At 42.2% G+C, this 21948-nt stretch overlaps 1 protein-coding gene across 5 annotated transcripts in view; it reads right to left on the bottom strand.

The window, feature by feature from the left end:
• Positions 1–21948, bottom strand: part of LOC110981226 (G protein-coupled receptor 54-like) — a 131015-nt gene that overhangs the window by 32795 nt on the left and 76272 nt on the right. For 4 of the 5 annotated variants that reach the window (XR_015425510.1, XM_087137498.1, XM_022238637.2 and 1 more), the window contains one exon: positions 8763–9230. Coding sequence is in view for 4 of the 5 variants with exons in the window: in XM_087137498.1 (XP_086993624.1) it covers positions 8763–9209 (447 nt within the window). In the remaining variant the exon portion in view is untranslated. Of the gene's footprint in view, positions 1–8762; positions 9231–9322; positions 9462–21948 lie in introns of those variants that run through there. The other variant, XM_022238649.2, reaches the window with a different exon arrangement.

Raw genomic sequence — 21948 nt, 5'->3', positions numbered from 1 at the left:
ATTTGAGTACAATGTCAAAAATCACTAATGATTTGTGCATTAAAAATAATGCCAGCTGTGCCTTCACAATGTTGCTGTTAAACATGCAGTCAGTGTTAACATAACCTACTTCTTCGCCGTGACGTTGTATGAAAGAGGGCTATAACTGCACTGTGCGGCAAGAGGTTTCAAGGGAATATAACTTTCCTGAAACATTCTTGATATGACTGATAAGTGACAACAGAAAACCGTCAAGTTATTTAAATTGTGACAATTTAAATAAAGATTAAGCGCAAGTTTAATCTGCGCTATGGAATGCAGTCCCCGAAGTGTTAGGCTTTCCTCTGTACATTCTCAGTAGGTTTCGCAGGCAGGCCATTGGGTCAGGTTGGACACACACAAGTCTATGGTCCGTCACAGTTAGTCTTTATTTCCTAGCGACTTCCATACAAAATATGCGTCCGAACCCCGATGACAATTTACAGTCAACACATTTCCCCTTCCCACTGAGGTTACAATTACATCATATCGGTGTGGATGACTACATTTCAGGGCAAGGAACTACACAGGAATTGAACTTAAACCGTGAATCAAACCCAATTACAAACCGGTGAGGGCATTAAATTTCTAGGACAATTGAGTTGTCCTGGATATGTTTTCAGATACAAACTGAAAAAAATAGAACAACTTTATGTTTACCAAAATTAATAAAGGCTATTCGACTTCGAGGGACAGTACACGCTTTGCAACTATCCAAAATGTAACCAACGAAGCTATTATTCTAACTTATTATTCTATTCTCAGCATATGATACGAAACATTCACAAGATAATGCTTCAAGTGATCAGTTTGCAGTCACGGTACACACAATACAGGTACAATGTATACAGGCGGTACATGTATGCTGGATCATTGAAGACCAGCTGATAGGAGGAATCATGAATAATTCGTGTATCTTGACTTACCTACGAAAATATCGCCACCTGTTGGCTGGATACTGCTGAATCTTACACTCCACCTGAAATTTAACCTTTAAGTTTCATACCAGGTACTCAAACTGAATGAGGCAGTATAATGTATACCATCCCTCAAAAGGTCATACAGACCTATAGTGACTTAACCAAGCCCGCACACTGCTTCTAGCAGACAGATTTTGTTCATTGGTCTCTCTCATACTGTCCCTTGGCAGTCGTCACACGAACCCCTCAGACGCAGCCATCCTCACTGCGATACACCTCTGTTGCACGACAGAAACGCCAATCCACGATGACCAAGGATAAGCTTGTCTGTAAGGAAGCACAAATCTCCCACTTCGAAGTTCCGAGACTGGTTGATAGACCTTTTCCGTACCTGAAGTGTAGGTAGGTATTCTCTCAGGAATCTGCTCCAGAACTGTTGTACATTGTACTGAGTCTGCCTAAAACGGTTCTGCACCAGAGCATCCCGCTTCTCAAACAGACCTGTAGGGCAGGCACTCGCTGGCTCAGGGTTGATAACATTAACTGGCCTCAATGGAAGTAGACCATCAGCACTCTGACTGAGGGCACACGATGGAAAATTGTTGCACATAAGCTCACTTTCCGCGACTATTGTAGCCTGCTGATCCTCAGCATGTGCCTGTCCCTTCAATACAGTCAGTAGGGCTCGTTGTAGAACCGCCAAGGATCGCTCGAAAAGGCCATTTCTTGCAGAAGCCTTCGGTACGTTTGACCACCGCACGATTGCTCGTTGCCTCATGAAGTCTCCAACCTTGTTGCTGTTCCGCACCTTCACCAAGGAATTCATCTCCATAATGTCTGCAGCGAAGTGAGTATCTCGGTAGGTCGGGATTTTCTTGAAATGAAGCGACGTAATTTGCATTCAGAAAGCTGGCAGCATCTAGTGATGGGAGGAGCTCAAAGTGCACCGCCTTCACCGACAATGATACAATGCCAAGTACCCAACGTTTGACATTTGATCGGCCAATGCGGACCATCACAGGACTCATGAAATCTGCTCTGACAACACCCAAGGTAGGCTTCCCTTTCAGGTAGGCTTCCCTGGGGCTGTTCCTACGGCCGGGCGATCAATCTTTGGGACTCGGTGCATCGTTTTTCCACTCCATATACATCAAATTGGGATTACCAATGGGCCAGAACTTCTCGCACAGAAGGCACAACATAGTACGTGGAGCATGGCCGTAGACCACGTGATGCTCTTGGCTTATGATGGTGGTCACGTGGTGGCTCTCCCGAAAAATGATCTGGTGCTCCCTTCCATACCTAATGTTTGCCTTGTTCAAGTACCCACTGACTCGTAGCAGCCCCGCTTGATCGATGAAAGGCGGAGTGTTGTTTACTTCTTTATGCTTCATCCTTGGCCCACCTTTACCAAGCCTGGCGATGACATCAGCAAAGCATCAGCACTGGATGTATTTGAGGATTAATTCTTCGCTCTTCCTCATCTCAGCCACTGAAACACGATTGGCAACTGCTGACTTCTGAGCAGTGCTCATCCCTTTATTGGCAGTCAGCCAATTCACAAACCTCACCAGCCACGCCACCGCAATTTTCAACTTGTCCATGATGAATATCTTTTCACCAGCTTCATCACACTTTCATCATCTGCAGTGTCGACGCATACTGATGCTTCCTTTCTGAACTTAGGGAAGTCATTTGGCAGCTCTTCAACGATTGGAGATCCTGACCAAGCAGATGGCAGTTTCCATATGAATGCTGGTCCTCTGTAGTAACGTTCGTTGTGAACAAACTGCCCCCGTCTGTCTGTCACATCTCTACCTTCAGCTAAGGATCTCTCTCATACCATGATCTCTCATGATGTCTTGTACCCTATTTTGTTTTGAGCGTTTGGAAGCGTCTGGTCTTGTTTTAAAGCATCTGAAGGACGACGGTGCTATCCGTTCACTGGTAACTTGAGTCAAAACCTGCGCAGTCGTGGATTCTTGCTCATCAACCACACTCTGTGCTCCGACGATCTCCGTTGAGAGTTGGGATTCCGAGCAAATCTCAACCACTTAATCTGTAGACTGCTCATGGGTAGAAGGAAGAGCCTGGTACTCTGACATCACTGGAAGTGGCGAACCTAGATGGTGATGGCCGACTGATGATTCCCAGAATCTACTCGTGGTGCAAAATTCCTTTAGAGAGCAGTTGCATACAGTGTGAGAGGGTCTGGCGTGGATACGATCATCTAGGCCTATAGGATCTGGATATGCGATACATTGTTGACAGAAGGATTGGCCTGTTGGTGGGGAGGGATGTGCCCAGGGCACGTATTCAGCTGGAGTACCGTGAAGGCCAAGATTGGAAGCCAGTTGCATTTAACAACTTATGGGGTTGGAGCCTTCTTGGTGCAAGGTCATTGGCCGATGAGTCTCTTGCCATGCCTCTAGATATGCGATGAGCATGTACGTGGTTGGTGGAAAGTTTTGTTCATGAACAATGCACGACAGGCGATAAGTTCAGTGCAGTGCTAGTGTTAGCAGCACATTCACCATTGCATGTAGCCTTTCAGACAACAACGAAAATACACCTCCGACTCCCCAACGACTATCCTTTGTTTGTTTTTCTTCTGGGGTTCAGGATTTCCTCTGGGTAGACGTTATTTCCCCACAAAGCACTGTATTACATTTAGGCATTAAGATGTTTACCCCTTATTTTATCTGATTGTTAAATGACAGTGGAGTTGGAAGGTTTGAAGCTTGTCAAGCTGTTATAAGAATTACCTGCATATATATTTTGTGTTATTGTGATCATAAGGTAAATAGGTAGCTACATTTTGTACACGATAACCCTTTATCGTGTACAAAATCGTGTACACTCACATTAAAAAATATTGCTTGTTAGTTCAAACAACAGTATCGTGAATTCTTCCTGTGATAAAATGCACTGTGTATTGTATAACACGTTTCTGGAAAAGTGTAAACATACTTGGTACAATGTTAATTTGGTATTTGATCTTGTGACACATGAGCGGATAATAACAAAACAAGATAAAGAAAATATAATTAGACAAAATGTAAGTAGATATAAAGGACTCCTAAACCCCAAGCCAAAATTGTGTCTAAAATAACAATGTGCTTTATTTATGTGTCGGGTACCGTCTGTCCATAAAGGTAATTTATTATTGTAAAGTGTTTGCGGAGTGTCTGGTTGCATTCACTACATATCTATACTACCAGTATGGTAGAGTAATTAATGATGACAAAAATTCTGCTACTGCGCTTTAGTTCTAATACAAACAGGTTGAACGTAAGAACATAAATTACATGCATGCACCTTCCGCGAAATATCAACTTTATTCCAATGTATCACAATGACATTTTTATCGGCAATAAATTAATGTAAATTGTTGGTTAGAACTATGGTGAGAGAAGCCACATTTACAGAAAGTCAGGTGTGTGTTTTTGTGAACTTGAAAACATGATCTGCTGCGCAGAGCAGACAGCACGCCCGAGCTGCTCCGCCTGAAAAGACCAATTCACCGGACAGACTTAAAATTCCCTGCTACACTAACGCCACCTCGGCAGAAGCCCACCTTGTACCGGATTGATTGCTCAGAGTGAATGGAAGTCACGAACTGGTGTGGCATCCTGAAGGTTTACATTTGTCGATTACGATGGACAATCTCGAACGACTTATAGTACATGGAAATTCTGTGGCGGGGGGAGCACCTTACAGGGTACATGGATTCTGAGAGATTGCCAATATAGCGATATGCGCGAATCCAGTGACCATGGTAACGCCATATATGCATCACTAGTCATTTTGCAGTGGCCCCGCCAAAAGCAAACACATTGTAATAACCATTTGCCTACTGTAGTAGGCACTCCGTGATAATTCCCCCTGTGCACAACTGAACAGAATGCTTCCCGCCATCAGAGAGGGCTACAGACAACGTCCAGTGAAAGGTCAATGGACGTCGTCTATGACAAATCAAAGCAATTCGAAACTACCCCAAGAAAACAGTACAAAGAAAAAAACTTAACTATACGAGTCCCCCATATTAGAGCTCTCCTCTGTTTGTTGGAGTCTCAGTTGTACGAATTTTTTCCCCGTAATTGTTGGGTGTACAGGCACGCATTGCCGCATGCCTGCATCTTTGTTCCCTGTATCAGTTAGCAAAAACCGAACAAACCCGATAATTGCCAAGGCTACGACCATAATAATTAAAACCTGATTGTTTCAATTGAGATAGCCTTGCATCAGGTTGGCATTGAAAAGGACCTACATCATCAGGCAAGCAACTCTGCTTTTTTTAATTTTATTTTAATTCCTACTTGTTTTGCACAGACTAAGGCCTTTTGCTTCAAAACGTACGCATCTGACCAATCCGTAGTCCTTTGATAGCAGATAATTTGATTTTTTAGCATTCGGGGCACGTGGTGTGTCTGGTTGAAGTTGGAGGAATTCGCATATGCAAAACAGTTAACCGTACGTTATTTATACTAAAATCACTGAACACATGTTTTAAACATCAGTGAAGACGATAAAACCAAAACAGAGCAGAAAAAGAACAAAGAAACTTGTTACGATTTCATATGAAGGAATTTCCAAACAATTTGACCAACACTATATCAAATTTATGTGTAGACCCATCTCCGTGGTTGAAAAGCATTAATTTGTCGATTCACTGTCCGGCTTTTAAATGTATAAGCCAAATACCTAACGGTGAGTACATTTCCGACCTAAAATATGTTCTTTTGTCGGTTGAAACCTCACCACTGCAAGTCCACATGTAAGTAGGTGATTTCTATGGAAATGTGGCAATGCTGTTAAAAAATCAAATGGATTCAGTCGGTTAGGTCTTACAAGGCTGATGTAAGCTAGACAAATACCAAACATGAGGACGTTCATTTTGAAAGTAGCCAACTATTCTTCTTCTTTTTATCAACCCGATAACTAAATGCAATGTATTTCCAAGAGCACTTTCCTGTGCCAAATATGTGTCAGCCGATATCACAAATACGCGCAGGTGCTTAATTGGATGGGTCTGAATATATTAGGGGCCAAATGGCGTTGCACGTGTACCACGTCTCGCCTTTTGCGATATTTTAGGGTTGATGTCTCGACACATTGGCAAACTCGGACATTTGAGCAGTATGATCATGTCGGGAGCTGGGCTTTAAGCTCGTTCCCAAGATTGTCAAGTCCACACAACAAACTGTGTGAATCCTGTTATCTGCGCATTTTCCCCTAACTTTCCCAATATCATACTTTAGTTTTACCGGCAAGGGAACTATACACGGGTAAAGCCCTCACATAATTCCAGAAACAAACGTAAGATTGTCAATTTCAACGGAGCTGTATAGTTGATTCTTCAAGTCAAGAAATCGAAACTACTCTGAGAATGTACCTTTCAGACCATGGTTAGGCCCTTCTCAAGCTGGTTAATCAAGATGAGAGACTTCAGGTTTGAGAGTTGTTTCTGAATCGTATCGTCCCTCACATCCTTGGCAACAAGGGTATTTGGATATCGCTCGTTCAACCGCTCAGGTAATATTCCCCTGTCAACTAACCCCGGCGAAGGATTCGGTTTTAAGTCTTCAGTCAATATCTGGGTCAATCTTTCCAGACGGAATTTTCTTACCTTGTCGTTGGGACAGTGCGCCTAATCCATTCGAACCAGGGTCCCTTGGATGATGAAGGATCTGTTCCTAATTCCGTGAGTATATAGACCGTGGCCTTTCATCGAGTCGTCAATTATTCATATTTCAGGTCGATCATGCAAGCCGGTTCTCTGATGCGGCTGTAGCTACTGGCATAAAAGTTTCATGCAGAGCGATTTTCTCTACAGTTGTCAGTTTTCGCTCACACCCTAATTGCTTACATGAGCCATTTCGCAACGCATTGATAACGAAATGCTAGCCAACGTTGATTCTAGTTATTATAAGGTCAAGGAGGACTTGTAGACCGAAGAGCACGGTTTGTATCTTAACATGGACGTCATTTTGATCAGATTTACTTCTGAAATAAGAATGTGTTTTCTCCCAACTCTTGTCAAGCAATTTATAGTCTGTCATGCCAAGATCTGCCAAAAATGGTCCGCAGATGGGCTTGCGCAGTTTCGCCTGTTATAGGCACCCCCACCACAAAAAAGGTCTGGTACATAAAGATGGGCCTACAGAGTCAACTCCTGATTCAAGCAGGCCTAGAACTGTACCTGAGGGAAAACTGTTGTGGAAAGGAATACAGAACATTGTATTATTTGTGCTTATAAGATATCAGTCATATGTTCACCCACTCTACCCAAATCGCTCATGACGCTGATGGTGAGGCTAACCGACGCTTGTGATTTCAGAATCAGAAGTTTTACAAAATTTGCAACATGACCCAAATATGGCAGTGTTATTTTTAATGAAACCCGCGCTCCAGAGCAGTTGCTTGTCATTTACAGGATTTATATGGCACCATAGGGCGTGGCAGAGAAAATAAGACGCGCATTGCTCTCCTTGTCTGAAATCCGACACAGTTGAAAATGGGAAATAAGAAAAAGATCCGATGTTCAAGCAAGGCGGATGGTTTTGTGCACAATCGCTGAGGGCAGACCAGTGTCAGTGTCCAAAATATCGACTTGATCGTGAGCAACAAGTTTGTCATTTGTGTAAAATTACAAAGTTATCGCAGGTATATGACAGTTACCTATTTCCTTCATATTGGCACCAACTCTGGACACTGCTCTTCCTCGAATCGTCCCATCTTCATTAAAAGTGATTAGATCGATATGAACAGCAATACATATTCCAATTAGTCTTGTGCATTGTCTTTAATTTGCCAATATCTGTTCTGGTTGAAATGTTTGAAGATTAAAAATTATTTTTCCGTCATTGGTCGACGGACAAGCAGACTGGCTCCTTGGCGGCAAAAGACCGTGAAATGTAATTACTGAATTCCCTCCGCCATGGGCTATACCAGTATTGCAGTGTTTGGAAAGTGGATGGAAATTATTGCTCCCGTCTTGAGTAATAAACAAAAACACTTAGTGAGCGGGTGAATCTACGGAGGCAAATGAGGGAATCCATTAGAATTGACACTACGTTTACGGGAGGCGTCTCATATTCGGCATTGCGACGTTTAATGAAGCTAGGCAATTCCCAATAGACGGGAGTGACCTCAATTACTTGCTTTCTATCGTACTCATAAAGGCTCGAGACAAATTTCATATGGAAGTGACTTTCTCTCTAGAAAATGAGAGAAAAAAAGAAGACCTCCTTGTCACTAGCAGTGAATTGACTGTGCGGTCCGTGCCACTGCAGTGTGTGTTCTACTGCTGCTTTGTATAGTATTCGTGGTAGCTCCTGGTTTCTACTTTATCAGTAAAACTAGTGAAAGCCTAGGGGGAAAACGAAATATGTGCACATATCCCGTTCATTACTCTTTGCAATAAAGCATACGCCGAATATCCATAGCTCTGTCTCAATTTATAGGGCTGCAACGAATGGAGAATTTGAAGGGATAAGTCTATGCAGGGACGTAAGTGCCCTTTTTTACTCACAACGCATTAGACAATTCATCTTTCTGCTTTGGAGCTTTGTATGAGCAACTTAACATTTAACGAAATGCCAGTTCAAAGTGGCATTAGGAGGATCCATTAACTACGAGCAGACAATCGTTCACTTTCTGGGTTCAACTGGATGAGAGGATGTAGAGAAAGCCATTTTCAATGGACATGAGGCGGGGCGTATCGATTGTTGCCGGGAATTTAATTGGGAAATTAATGAGACCAGAACGTAAGTGTACATCAACAGCCTTGACAGTGCAAAGAGAAAAGCGGTTGGTACTCACAAATTGCATGTAGTTGATTCCCTTGCACAGTCCCTCGCCAATCGGCATCCCGGCTATGTTTGCTGCGGTGGGAATGGCACAAATAGCTAGCATGGCCACATCTGTCACGGCCAGGTTGGCGATGAAATAGTTCGTTATGTTCTGCATCTCCCGGTACCGGAAGATGATGTAGAGCACCGTGCCGTTGCCGATCAGCCCGATGATGGCGATGATGGCGATGATGGTGGGCACCATGATCCGCACCGTGGTCTCAAAGGCCGCTGGAAAAGAAGCCGGTGGAGCTGGAGTGGTGGCATTGTCTAGACTGCCGTTGAAGTAGTATCTGGGAGAGCTGTACACGAGTAGGGGAAAATTGGTGTTCGCCATCCGGTCACTAAAGTTTGTGGGCGCGAATAAATCCACCACTGTGGTAGCAATGTCCGTAACGAAGACCGCAGATTCAGTCATGATGGGAAGGTCCTTGCAATACTGCAAGAGAGAGTGAAAAACAAAAGCGGGTACTTTTGGTTTTGACAATCCAAGACGAAAGTGAGGGGTGATGCTGATCAGAAAAATCTTACACTTTATCGAGTGGGAGACCGTTATGTCGTCTTTACGCCGGGAAAGAACTGTTTCAGTTCGGATTGATAGAGTACTTCTTCCTCACGAGCTTCTTTCTAGTATCAATCCGCAGCGCAGAATGACGCTTCGATCACAAGAGCGATTGATTTTGACCCGCTTGGTAAAGCCCGCCCCCAGTCTTCCCGCCTCTACGTCACTCACACAGCGCCTGCGGGCAAACAGGGGAAAATGTCATCAACGCCGCAAACTCGCGGTTTCAAAGGGATACGAGTATAGTGCAGGAGAGATCGGTCTGCGCGGCGGGCGAATTACCAACAGCCAGGGAGTAATAAGGGAGATCAATTGGTTTGGTTGTTTGTCCAGGTTAAACCAAGGCGAAAACGGTAACGTCTCCACATAGTGAATTGAGAAAAGCATGTGAACTGCGTCAACCAATTTTTATCTTTCTTTATTTCATTCCAGTCGTAAGACCCCTTGTTTTGAAACCTCAAAACGCAGAAGCTCACAAAACACGGGAGAAGACCTAGCCCAAAAGATTGTATTTATAACGCCTGCTGACTGGATGAACGTCAAAACAAGATCATTTATAGTATGCATTATAAGCTTTTAGCCAACCGCACCGTAGTGAAACCCTTGACAATGCATGTTTTCGCACGTCTACAGCACCAATCTGTCTATCTCTAGGAGACAGGGGAAAAGGAAACCCATGATGTTATTAGCTGACACTGCATTAAAACGTACCAATCTGAAGCACCAGTAAATGAATGATTAGACCATAGATCTATGTCGGTATGCCTGTTGGTATTAAAAAGGAAAACTGGAGTTGCGAAGCAAGATTTATAGAGGTCATATAACTGCTCTACCTGACAAACCGCGACACCAATTGCTTGACGGATGAATAATAGAAAAAGACTTTGGAGAACAAGGGCTTTGAAATGCATTCAAAGTTTTACTCGCCACTTGACCATCTCCAACAGGGAAACTAAGACGAATACATCGTTACTGGATAACGACATCACTAATTTCTAACTACACACCCAACCGACAATCATTGAGCTCCAACACACACTAGGGTTTCTAGGATGCTGACGATTTTAGGTTTGTGACAACTCATAACGTGATAGCACTCGTCGTGACATTTTCTCATGGACATAACGACTGTTAATATGCACTGCAACAACAAGCACAGACGCAGAGATCCAGAGGGGATGGGGGTCACCCTCCCACTCATCCATGTCACTGCTATTTTGCTTTCAGTGAACTACGTTTAGAGGGTGGAAGACCCCCTAAAACATGCTGTTGGCCATGTAAGGTTCTTATTTTGTGTGCACGATTAAGGACAAAAGAAAGATAAAAGTTGACCTCACCAATTTGCATGAACAAGAACCCCCCCAACCTCCTTAGCCCCAAAAACCTGGATCCGCCCCTGAACAACCACGACAGCAGAGAAAAGACAACCATTACGATCGGTATACGAACTGTGATGATCATAACCACCGTGCAAGTCTGACAGTAATTTCGACTCTGACGGCCATTTTGACCAATGGTCACGTTACGTATTACAGTCGCTACACGTGACGTAAAAATGTGTCAAAAGCACTCAAAAGGCATAACAGTAACATAACTTAAATCTCTTCTTTTAAGAACCCAGCTTACGAAGAGATCTGCATATGACCGTCAATCCCGGGGGGTGAGAGGTATATATCCCGCACACACTTTTTGAGATGGGGATGGGCTACTGAATCATCCCCTACACTTTTTTGTGGTGAGCAAAAAAGGTAAATGTATGGTGAACAATTTTTCAGACTTTTAACGACTAAAATGCATTCATTATAAGTCAAAAGAAAACAATTTCTTTAAAAGCCATAAATATATCATTCTGAATACTTATTACTGATGCGCATTAATATCATGAACATCGAATATCATGACATTTTCATGTCACTCCACCCACTTTTTCCCATTCCTTCCCCTCCCCCTCATTTCCAGCTCAGATTTACGCCACTGTGTCTGCACAGTGCTATCGCAGACCTTTGTCTGATTGGTACGTTCACAATGCAAACTTTCAAATCATATTCAACCCTATGCATTTAAAGATGCAATCTTAAAATGCAGCATTTCTTAACAGTTGCATGTGAAGACAGTGAGAACAACGGCCTAAGTTGTGCATACGGCAGAGACACCGACGGCGTAACACGATTATCTTCTCTTATATGAACTGTAAAAGCCGCAGTAATTATCTCTCTGATTAGCGTTTCCCCAATTATACCGAAGCAACAGCTTGGCTTTCTAAGCTGCATCTGGTGCTTGCATAGAAATAGCTTGCAACCGGTAGCTTTCACTGAAGCAGGCATGAATGGAGGGATTTCTTAAACACCAGATCGCACAGATCCACAAGCAAGCTTTATGTTGGATTGGAGCCTCATCTCTTAATTTCACAACCGAATCATGTAGAGTTCAGGGAGAGGGTTTCTGGCGTGGGAGTCTGATAGCGCCACCCCCTTCGGATTCGCCAATGCAGCCTGTCGATCGTCACGTTCGAGAGAGCTTGACTTCATTTTTTTCAAATCATTTCCCAGAATATGCTTGGAGCGATGAAATCGTATCCCAGTCTGATTCAGTTCACGACTGCATGTCTCAAGCGTGTTTAATTACCTGCTCCACATGCACCAAAAGCTTAAGCATTCAGAGCACCTGTACTCTTTTCCTGCCAAGTGCAGCCAAATGCACGTTGTTTTAGTAACTTAAAAAAATTCTCCCTATCCTGGCCTAGTGGTAGAAAAACCCTGAAATGCCCAGGAATAATGGCTCTAATGAAATCTCCGCCGGTAATTCTTGGTATTGTTTAGGGCAGAATATTCATTTCATCAAGCCAGCATACAATCACCATTCGGTGCATTAATTTCTTCCGGGCTTCTATGGAGAGAATGACAGGTGTTCGGACGTTGTTGATATTCAGTAATGAACGCAGCCGCGGATTGCAGTGTTCTGCAGTAGTCAATTCACTATGTATGCAGTAGTCAATTCACTATGTATAAGTATGTCACAAGGGTCTAGACCGCAGGAAAGAGAGGGTCTGATTTTATCCTTTTTACTGCATAGTGCATGGCCCCTTGAATACTTCGAGTTGCTGTACATTTCCCCACGGTTTCTTCAAGTCATCAGACCGAAATGTCAAACATCTAAGAGTTTCCTTATTTTTTTTTAAGGAAAAACAACTTTTCCCTTTGAATTCCCCACGCCACACTTGTCAATAACTAAATTGGATTTTGTTTTCTCGTAGACTCTTGCTACATTCTCCGGCAAGAGGACCTTCTGACTGGATTCTCTGCCATACACTCACGAAGAGACTCTTCAGTAGATTGGAAGGCTGCACCCGTCAAAGAGTACGTGCACACAACGTCCCTTCGTGCTAGGTAAAACGAATATAGTACGTACTTTGTTGAGAGCCAACGAAATTCCAACATCCTTGCAAAACCCACAACTAATGTATTCCATGTCAACAGAGGCATAAGGGTACAGTGAAAATTCACACAAGTTATAAATGGGTTGACTCCCAACTAGACCGAGTAAACGTAGCCAGGCTACGAAATCGGTGGACGAAATCACACCTGACAGGCTGACAAAAACCACATAACTACATCCCTTTCATAGATGCAGAGTATACTTGCGGTAATAGATCAGGCCATAAAGTACGAGAAGTGCTTTTTACACAATTTCAAACCATTGATTAAAGTGTCAAAAATGTTATTGTGATTATTTCAAATATAGGTGATGTCTAAAAACGTTTCACCTGAAATTCACAACACTCCTTTCCTTTAGTAGAAATTTGCTGGTTGTTGCTCCCGATAATCGGTACATATATATCATTATCCAATCCCCAGCATCGCTTTGGAAGAAACGTGCAGTATCTTTTTACGGGCACGTTTCAAGGCGCGCTCGCTCCCTGCTGTTTGCGTCGATTTCTGGCAAGGCTTTGTTTTCCAAAACAACAGGAAGTGTTTTGAAGACAACCTGGGCATCCCGGTAATTTCGTGCAATTTAAGGTGAGCGGGTAACACGTCACCTGACACCTTAGCTGTCAATGACACTCACCATCATAGACGGGAAGGTTAGGGGAAAGCAAAATTGAAAAAAAAGAAGGAAAAATAAGCTTCCTCTCACTGTTTTGCTTTGAGTTGTATTAAAATACAATGCACGTCTTTTTTCGTTATTAATAAGCAACTGTTGAAAAACAGAGATTCCAGCTTATTATCTCTGTGGGTAATTAGTCAAAGACCTGACCGACCAAAGTCCTGCTGCTGACAGGAAGTCAGTTTGATATAATGGTCTGCGGGGATTTTTCTTAAGGTTAGTTATTGGAGAGTTTAAATTAATTATACTCGAGCGATCACTTTCAATTGATCTAGACACTGATCAATGTTGAAACCTAAGGAGATTCAGACACCATCGTGCAAAAAAGGCAGACTAAGGAGGCTTCACGCTTTGTTGTTCCATCATCACATCTTGGGGACTATTTGCTTCGCATGATATCTTATGAATTGTAACTTTTGTGGATGAACGCAAACGTTAGCTTGCAACTCATCGTCAGATACAATAAGCCTTTTGCGAGTTAAATGTGAATAAAATCTGTTACTAAGTTATATAATTACACATAAATAAACAGTTTGAACTAGAAATGTGTCTGTGGAAAAATGCAGCTGCTTTGGCTTGGTTTCAATATCTGAAACCAGTGACGAACTTCTCGAAAAACTGCTTAAAAGATTTAATGACAAGCGTACATAGACGATACAGTACAAACATTTGATGTCACGTGACTTGTCACTTGACCTGTTACATGATGAAGACAACATCTCATGATGTCAATTTTTATCTGAAGCACTTCCCTTTCTGCCTAGTTTCAACCAAATCAGAGTCTTACTTTTTGAGACAGAGTGCTTTATAGAGTGCACCAATAATGGCACGTGACTCATCACCTGATCACGTCATCATATCACATCAAGTCAATTTGGGTCTATAACCCTTCGCTTTCGAACTATGCACGAGGTTTCATCCCAATTGGACGTGCACTTCACGAAATATAGTGCTGTCGAGAGTGTAGGCCTACCTTTAATGTCACGTAACCTGTCATCCGATGACATCGTCACATGATGTCCACTTTCCTCTATACCACTTCCCTTTCTAGCTATCTGCAAGGTTCCAACCCAATTTAGACATCTCCTTCGGGAGATATAGTGTTTTGAAATTTGCACCTTTAATGTCATGTCATGTGACACCTGATGACGTCGTTATGACGAACTTATACAGGAACCCTTTTTATTTTAACTTGTGGCCTAAGACTGTGCACGTAATATTAACTCAGTCCGAACGATAACTGAGCCAAACCGTGAAGGGGAAAAATTAAACACTAAAAACTCAAAAGTAAAACAGCGATTTTCTTGTTGGACCATTCTTGAATGATTGTCAGAAGGTCTGCCAAGTGTGAAGTCAATCGGATTTTCAAAAAAAAGGCAAAGTGAAGTAAAACGATTTTCTAATCGAAAAACGTGAATAAAACTTATAGAGAAAAAAGTTCACATTTAATCTCTTGTCACATGACCCCTGATGACGTCATTATGACGATTTTGTTTTGAGACCCTGTTTATCTGATGCTCTAAGAATGTGCTTTAATATGATGTTAGTAAGAACAGTAACAGTGTCAAAGTCTGGCTGTTGAAAACCCTATGGGGAAATTTAAATATTCAAAATTCAAAACTAAATCATGTGATGACGTTATCATGACGTGACATTATGATGGTGTAGGACTATCCTTGGACAATTATGACAATTGTCACCATCATGACAGTTGTGTTTCTCACCCTCTCCAGCTGGTGAATGAATACTGTGGACCTAACATCGGCTCAGTCGGGTGGAGCACAGTGCCAAAGTCTGGCTGTTAAAAACATGTATAAAATCTATGGCGGGGAATTAAATATTTAAAATTCAAAAGTAAATCACATGATGAAGTCATCACAGCGAATTTCCTCTAGGGCCATCCTTAGATGATTATCTAAAGATCTCCAAAGCCTGAAATCAATCAGATGAATAAACTACCAAAGTCCCGTTGGACAAGAAGACGTCTACAAACCCTATTATGGAAAAAAGTCTGAAAAGGAGAAGAAAACAGCTTTAACGAAAGCAATGGCTACTTCGGCACTGTAGCCGAAGCAGCTTATTCCCATACTAGAGACAATATTGCTATATTTTGCTATTTGGGGTGAGCTTTTGCATAGCGACCACCATTTCTGGAATGGACTGGTTCCTTTTTGGCCTTCTTATCCATTTAAAACATTGTATTGGTGCAAGGCGTCTCTTATGTAACAAAGCAAAAGCTTGCCCCGAATAACGATGTAGGCCTACAGCAACAGTATCTTTAGTATGGTGAATTAAAACTGTTATGTTTACGTGAATTTAAAGAACTCGGTGTACCTGATTTAATTCAAGTGTAGCTTCAAAAGGAATATTTACTGTATTCTGTTGTTCACTTTGTGGAAATGAGTCATTACTGAAGGGCATGTCTACATTGGGAAAGAAATACATGCAAAAGAAACTGCACCCGTAACTTGGAAAGGCAAAATGAAAACAGGTGCATTTAAAATTATAGTACACTGGCTATTTAGATATCCATGCATGTGATGATCAGGATTTCCTCTGCAGTGCATTTAAGTCATTTCATCTTTTTACCGGAAGCTATAGGAAAACCATTAAAAAATCTCGAGTTGAAAAGGTGAGAAACCTATGTCAGTGAAAAATGTCTTTTAAAATCGTTGAAAATCGGGTCGATTCAGGGTAACGGAATTTCCAACATTTGAATTTGAAGGGGCGTTTGGTTGGACAAGCGCCATCGCATGTGCGTAACATGCGGTCGGTTGTAAAACCAAAGGAGGTGTAACGTATGACATTACATTAACAGGTTCCCACCCCTTTTGTTTCCAATACATTTAGACTCCCAGGGTTTTTTTTGTCTGTGAGGTGTTTAGGGGCGGAGAAAAGGGAGCCTTGTGTGTGCCTGGAGGTCCATGGATGCTCCCCCAGATAACAATTCATGGCTTTATATACATTCTTTGGTGAGGATGCATACCAGCCTCAGCGCTGCAAGTAAAGCCGCCGGCTGCCAATCTTCCGCAAAATTTAATTATTGGTGTATTTCAGCTGCCAGCTAGGCCTTGCCGTGCACGGATCTGAACTGCATCTCGGTATCAATCGTCAAAGTATTATACAAGTCTGCAAAGTTCATCAGGATAGGAAGCCACATTTAGCTCCCGCCTGTAATGTATTTGTTACTAGGGTCATTATTGGAGAAGAACCCAACATCTACTGCCTCTGCTAGTAGGTTAGGTTGACACGATTACAGAAATGTATTTGATTATGACACATGCTCGATAAGGGAACTGGAGTTTTAGTGATTGGGACAAAGTATACATGTGCACTGTAGTATCACTTCAGTCGATAACATAAAAGTGGAGCGTGCATTACTATTTCATGAATGGTTTTGTTCAGCTGGTTTTAGACAATTATCTTAGGGAAATAATTCAGTCCTTTATCCGCTTGTGAAGGGGAAAGAAGAAAAGAAATACAGTGGAAGCAAGATGTACACAATAACTAAACTCCTAAAAATAAACCTTTAATAATATCAACCATGTGGAATGGAAACAAATGTTGTAGATAAAATTTAATCAGTAGATTAACGAGGGCAGTGTTGAAGGGGGACAAGTACCCTTTGCTTAAGGAACAAGCATGCCCCGTAACTTCCATTCTATTCAGAAATTTGAGGGACCGTTTCATTTCTTAAAACCCTTTTACTGCGCCCGTCTAGAATACAAAATCCTCCAGAGTGCTCCTCTCTGAATGTTGAACCCTATTCGTGTCACCGGTAAGATGCCATCAGCGGAACTCCAATCTGGATCATCCTCCATACATTGCAAACACGACCAAAGACCAACAGTACGTTTTATCTGAAAAAAAATCCCGGTACTCTCACATCCCATGCTCAACCATCACGCTGTAACCTCAACGACGTGAGCGGGAGAGAAGGGGCAAGCAGGGGGTTTGGAACGTTATCGCGAGAGCGATTTATCTAGCAGGTTGTCCATGATGAGGTGAAGAGTCACTCTGGTGTTGGGTAAGCCGTTGTGACAAGGAGCAGCAAGTGGCCGCGGACACAGGCAAGATACGCCAACAAGATAACCACGGTTGAACCGGCGCATGGATTCTCTCCAGTCACTTGTCAGCTTAGCGCTGTCTGCTCCGTGATGTATGAGGAAAAAAGACAACTGCGTCCTGGCCTTTGGTTGAGTTGCATGCCTTCATTCTACCAACAACAGCACATGAAGAACAGAGAGAGCCTTAACTCGCAAAACAGGTATGACGATATCTTGACCCCATATGTTCATATTTGATATTTTGTGCTTTCAAATACATAATCAATCGATGTTTACTCATGAACGACCCAAATTTATGGACATATGCAGTGATTGACAATGGTAAACAATAGTGCATCTTTATCGTTTGTCTTAAAGTGTAGCCAGTAGTTTCATTTCAAACTTCATTTCTGCCTGTTTCCATTTTGGAAAAACAAAATTGGGTCGGAAAGGGACCAAAATTATTACTAATCAAACGTCTCAGAGATCTTTTGAATTCGTTTTAGTTCACATTGACAAATATCAGGCGACTGCATTCTGTCAACTGCGAGTCATGAGATCTTGGAGCACAAAACAGGCGCATAAATCTCAAACAGGCGAAATCTGTGCCTTTGCCCAAAGAAATACATATATATATAAAACCTTTACGACAGGCAATGGTAAACTAGACCTCGAAATATTCCTCAGTATCTTGCAAACAACTAATTTTATTTACATTTCATACCCTATTTGGGTGGAGTGAATGGACAGAAATTATTCAGAGACAAATTGCTAACATGTTTAATAAGACCCTGAAGGAACACGGTTTCAAGTGTGAATCGAGTTTATTCCTTGTCGTCATTTGCAAATCAACCCTTGGGTAATCCAAATTTGCAAGTGTTGACTTTAAAGTAGTCTCAAAAAACAATTTGGTGGCGCTGTCGCGGAGCTTCTCAGAAGGGTGGGGGTGTTGTTCAACTGGCAAACAGGAAATCGAGGGCGGAGATGATTTTGTTGGATTGGAAGTTGTTTAAGTTGGTTTTTCACGGCAAAACCATCAGAAGAAAATACACCAAAATGCTTTGGGCCCTTTAAAGTATTTTTTTTCAATTCTAAATGCTTTTAAATAACTCCAACTTCTGCGCATAGTACACGGACAACATCCATTTACTGATGGGTGATATTGGGTTCTGTTTCATTCTCGGTACAAAAGTTTGTATTTATAACTTTCGAGCTTAAAAACCACGTTTTTAATAAAGATATGTGAGAATCAGATGAACACGAAACAACAAGTATTGACACTTATGACGAAGACATGTTGAGGCAGATTTAAATAAGTTCTTGTGTTTGAGCTTAAAAGTGACTTCTTTAGACATCGTCGGGTCGTCTTGATTGATTAAGAAGCTATGTTTAACATGAAAAAAGCAACATGGAAAGAGAATGTATACTAGCCTCCTCTAGACAAGAGGACGGAAGAGCAAAGAAGACGGCCTTCATAGGTGAAAGCCCGTTTGTTCCTTTTATATATTAAATATTAACAATTATGAAGAGCAACGAGCTTACAGTTTTAACAATGCAAGGACGGGGAAATGCCATGTTATCGTAAAACACTATTGATTTTATATTTGGCGACATTGCGGCCCCGTATCTCTGTGTTGAAGCAAACGCTTAACAGCCGGCCGAGAGGACTTTGCCAAATCATACCGACATTACAGCAGTGTTGTTAACGTAAAAATTCAGTGGCACAATCCCGGCGAATAGCTACTCAATGGTTATTAAATTAGATGATGCACGGCACGTTGGCGGAGGAGGCTTTCGCAATTACCCGTCAAGGCCCTCACCTGACACTAATCGGACTTGAACTGGGCATAACCAAAATATCAAATAACCACTCCCGTATAGGCACCATGGACTCGACATTACACTGCTGCCCTGTGGTATTGACGACAAATGAAATTGAGGGTGCTCGGTGGTTAAGCACAGGGAAGGTTTAGAGTCCAGACAACCTATCAGAAAATTTTCCCTTGTTGCATCCAACGGCCTGTAATCAGCTGCATGCATAATTCTCTTTGGCAAGCACCTCAGCATTTGAAGATGCACGAAGCAGTTGAACTCTCATAAGACACACGATACGAGAAAAAACACAGAGAATTTATGACATGCCACCAACCAGTGCAAACCACAAATAGATATCTAAAAGATGTGGGGACAGAGTAAAAGAAACCTTTATCAAGGGCAAAATCAAACATGAAGGTAAAGGATCGATAATCTAAGAAAGGAGCAGTGGGGTCCCTACAGCGAAAAAGAGTGAATGTTAATGTGTGTTACACCCAGTGACGCACCAAGGAGGGGGCTCGGAAGGCTTGTTGTTTTGTTGTTATTTGTTGTTGTTGTTGTGTTATTATGTAGGTGTTTTTGATGCTTGTTGTATTTGTCGTTCTTGTTGTTGTTGCTGCTGTTGTTGTTGTTGCTGCTGTTGTTGTTTTGTTGTTGTTGTGGTCGTGGTGCTGGTTTTCTGGAAAAGGAAGGTACAATATACACCTACATGTTAAACTTTAAGCTCTAATATAGCCGTAAATCCCAGTCCTCAGGAGCATCATGGATGGGGGGGCCGAGCATCATGAGCAATTTTTAAGGGGGGCAAAGTTCGGTCCAAGCTCCCCCCCCCTCACATACACACACAACACGACAGATTCTACGTACTCCACTTGATACATCAAGCGTTGAATTTCCTTTTCAAAAGAAAGGGATGCCGGTTTGGAGGACGTTTTTCGAGGTCTATCAAATATATAGTAAAGCTTTTGAATCCGGTGATACCTCAGGTGAGAGCTTCGATAGGTCCATGACACTTCTATGCACAAGAAAAAATGTATTTCTAGTTTGACACTCTCGTTTTGCACAGTGTTTGTCATACTTCTGTCAAGTAATTTCAGATCAAACGTGCCTACTGACGCCTACCTCTGTGAAACGAGGTCGATAAGTATTGGGCGTGGGTGGCAACCCCGGGGGGACGGGACACACACGTCACCCTGTATATTTGATGGTACGGTCGCGGCACTGGCCCCGGGAATATTTTTCCCTTGTCTGTGGCTCTTTGGTTTGTACAACCCAAATATCAGCCCAGATTTTCAAGTTTCCCACGGCGCGCCGGACCCCCCGAATCAAAACACTGATTACAAATGACTCTCTGAACACTTGAATCAAGAAGTTGCCGGATAATAGACCTCCTAGTTGAAGATACAATTGTAATCATACTATTATTAATATTGTAACATAAATTTTAATATGATATACCCCTGGCGCCTTACAGTCAAATGTGTTCTTGTTGTGTGCTTCTCCCTACCCTGACGAAAAATCGCCGCCGCTGTCATTGTGGTTGTGTCATCGAGGCCTAGTACCAGGATCAGATCCAGATTTCCGGAGGATCACCCTAACCCCCATCTCCCACCCCGCTCTGACACCAAGAGTATGAAATTACAATTAAATCATAAGTAAACGATTTGTAGCAAGGTAAGTGCATCAGTAACATTGTAATGCATTACCTAGAATGTTCGCCTGTCCGCAACAATCATATATTTAAAAACTGAATAAATGACAGCCCTGCTACCCCTGGAAAAATGTCTGGATCCGTTCCTGAGTATATTAATCCTTCGAGCGGATCAGTTGTGCTTTTTTCTCCTCATTTTCGTATTTTTGAATAACTTTTTAAATTTTTTTGTTGAATTAAGCTGAAGTTTCATGTAATCCTCAAGCTACCAGTGTGCTTAAAGTCCTTGACTGGTAAAGCCATTATTCACAAAACACATTGTTACATCTCACAAAATCGTTTCCCCACGCCATCCAATACCGAGGCAGAACAACAGTATCAACAAAGGGCTCAATAAAAAAGTACTAAAGAATTGACTCAAAAGGAGAAAATAATTTTTCTTTCGTTTGTACGTTGAAATTTGAAGTCGCCGCAGGTGCGAAGTGAGGACGACAAAATATAGCCAATCAAAATTGCCTGAGGATTTGACAACACGTTGCTAAATAATGTGAAGAAGGGGTTGATACTGATAATTAAAAACAATAAAGGAGATTGAATTTAACCAGACAGATAGTCTTTCAAGGAATACTTTTGAGTCCAAAGTTTATTACTCGCCGAAGGCAACGACCCTGTCTCACTTTTTTGTCTTCAGCATCTCACGTTTTCTTCATAGTTTTTCTTCTAACGACAATTCTCAAGTATTTTCAAGAGAAGGATGCTGGAAGGAAATTGATTGGCAATTTGCGATGTTTCAGCTTACGGGTTGTCAAAACACTCGTGATATCAGGGGCGAGAATTTGCGCCACATGGGGCTAATATTCAAGTTGAAAATAATCCGTCCCTGCGATGCACATTGGGCGCAGCGCAGGCAATCAGACGCCCGCCAGGTAAACGCGAGGCAACGAATACTCTACGTGCGGTAAAACTTTCCAGTCATGTA

This window comes from Acanthaster planci, linkage group LG05 (genome assembly GCF_054643075.1).
Source record: "Acanthaster planci isolate LZ-2023a linkage group LG05, COTS_SCS, whole genome shotgun sequence".
In the NCBI taxonomy this organism is placed as follows: Eukaryota; Metazoa; Echinodermata; class Asteroidea; order Valvatida; family Acanthasteridae; genus Acanthaster; species Acanthaster planci.
Note: the sequence above shows the minus strand (reverse complement) of the source record. Positions and strands in the feature narration are given on the sequence as shown.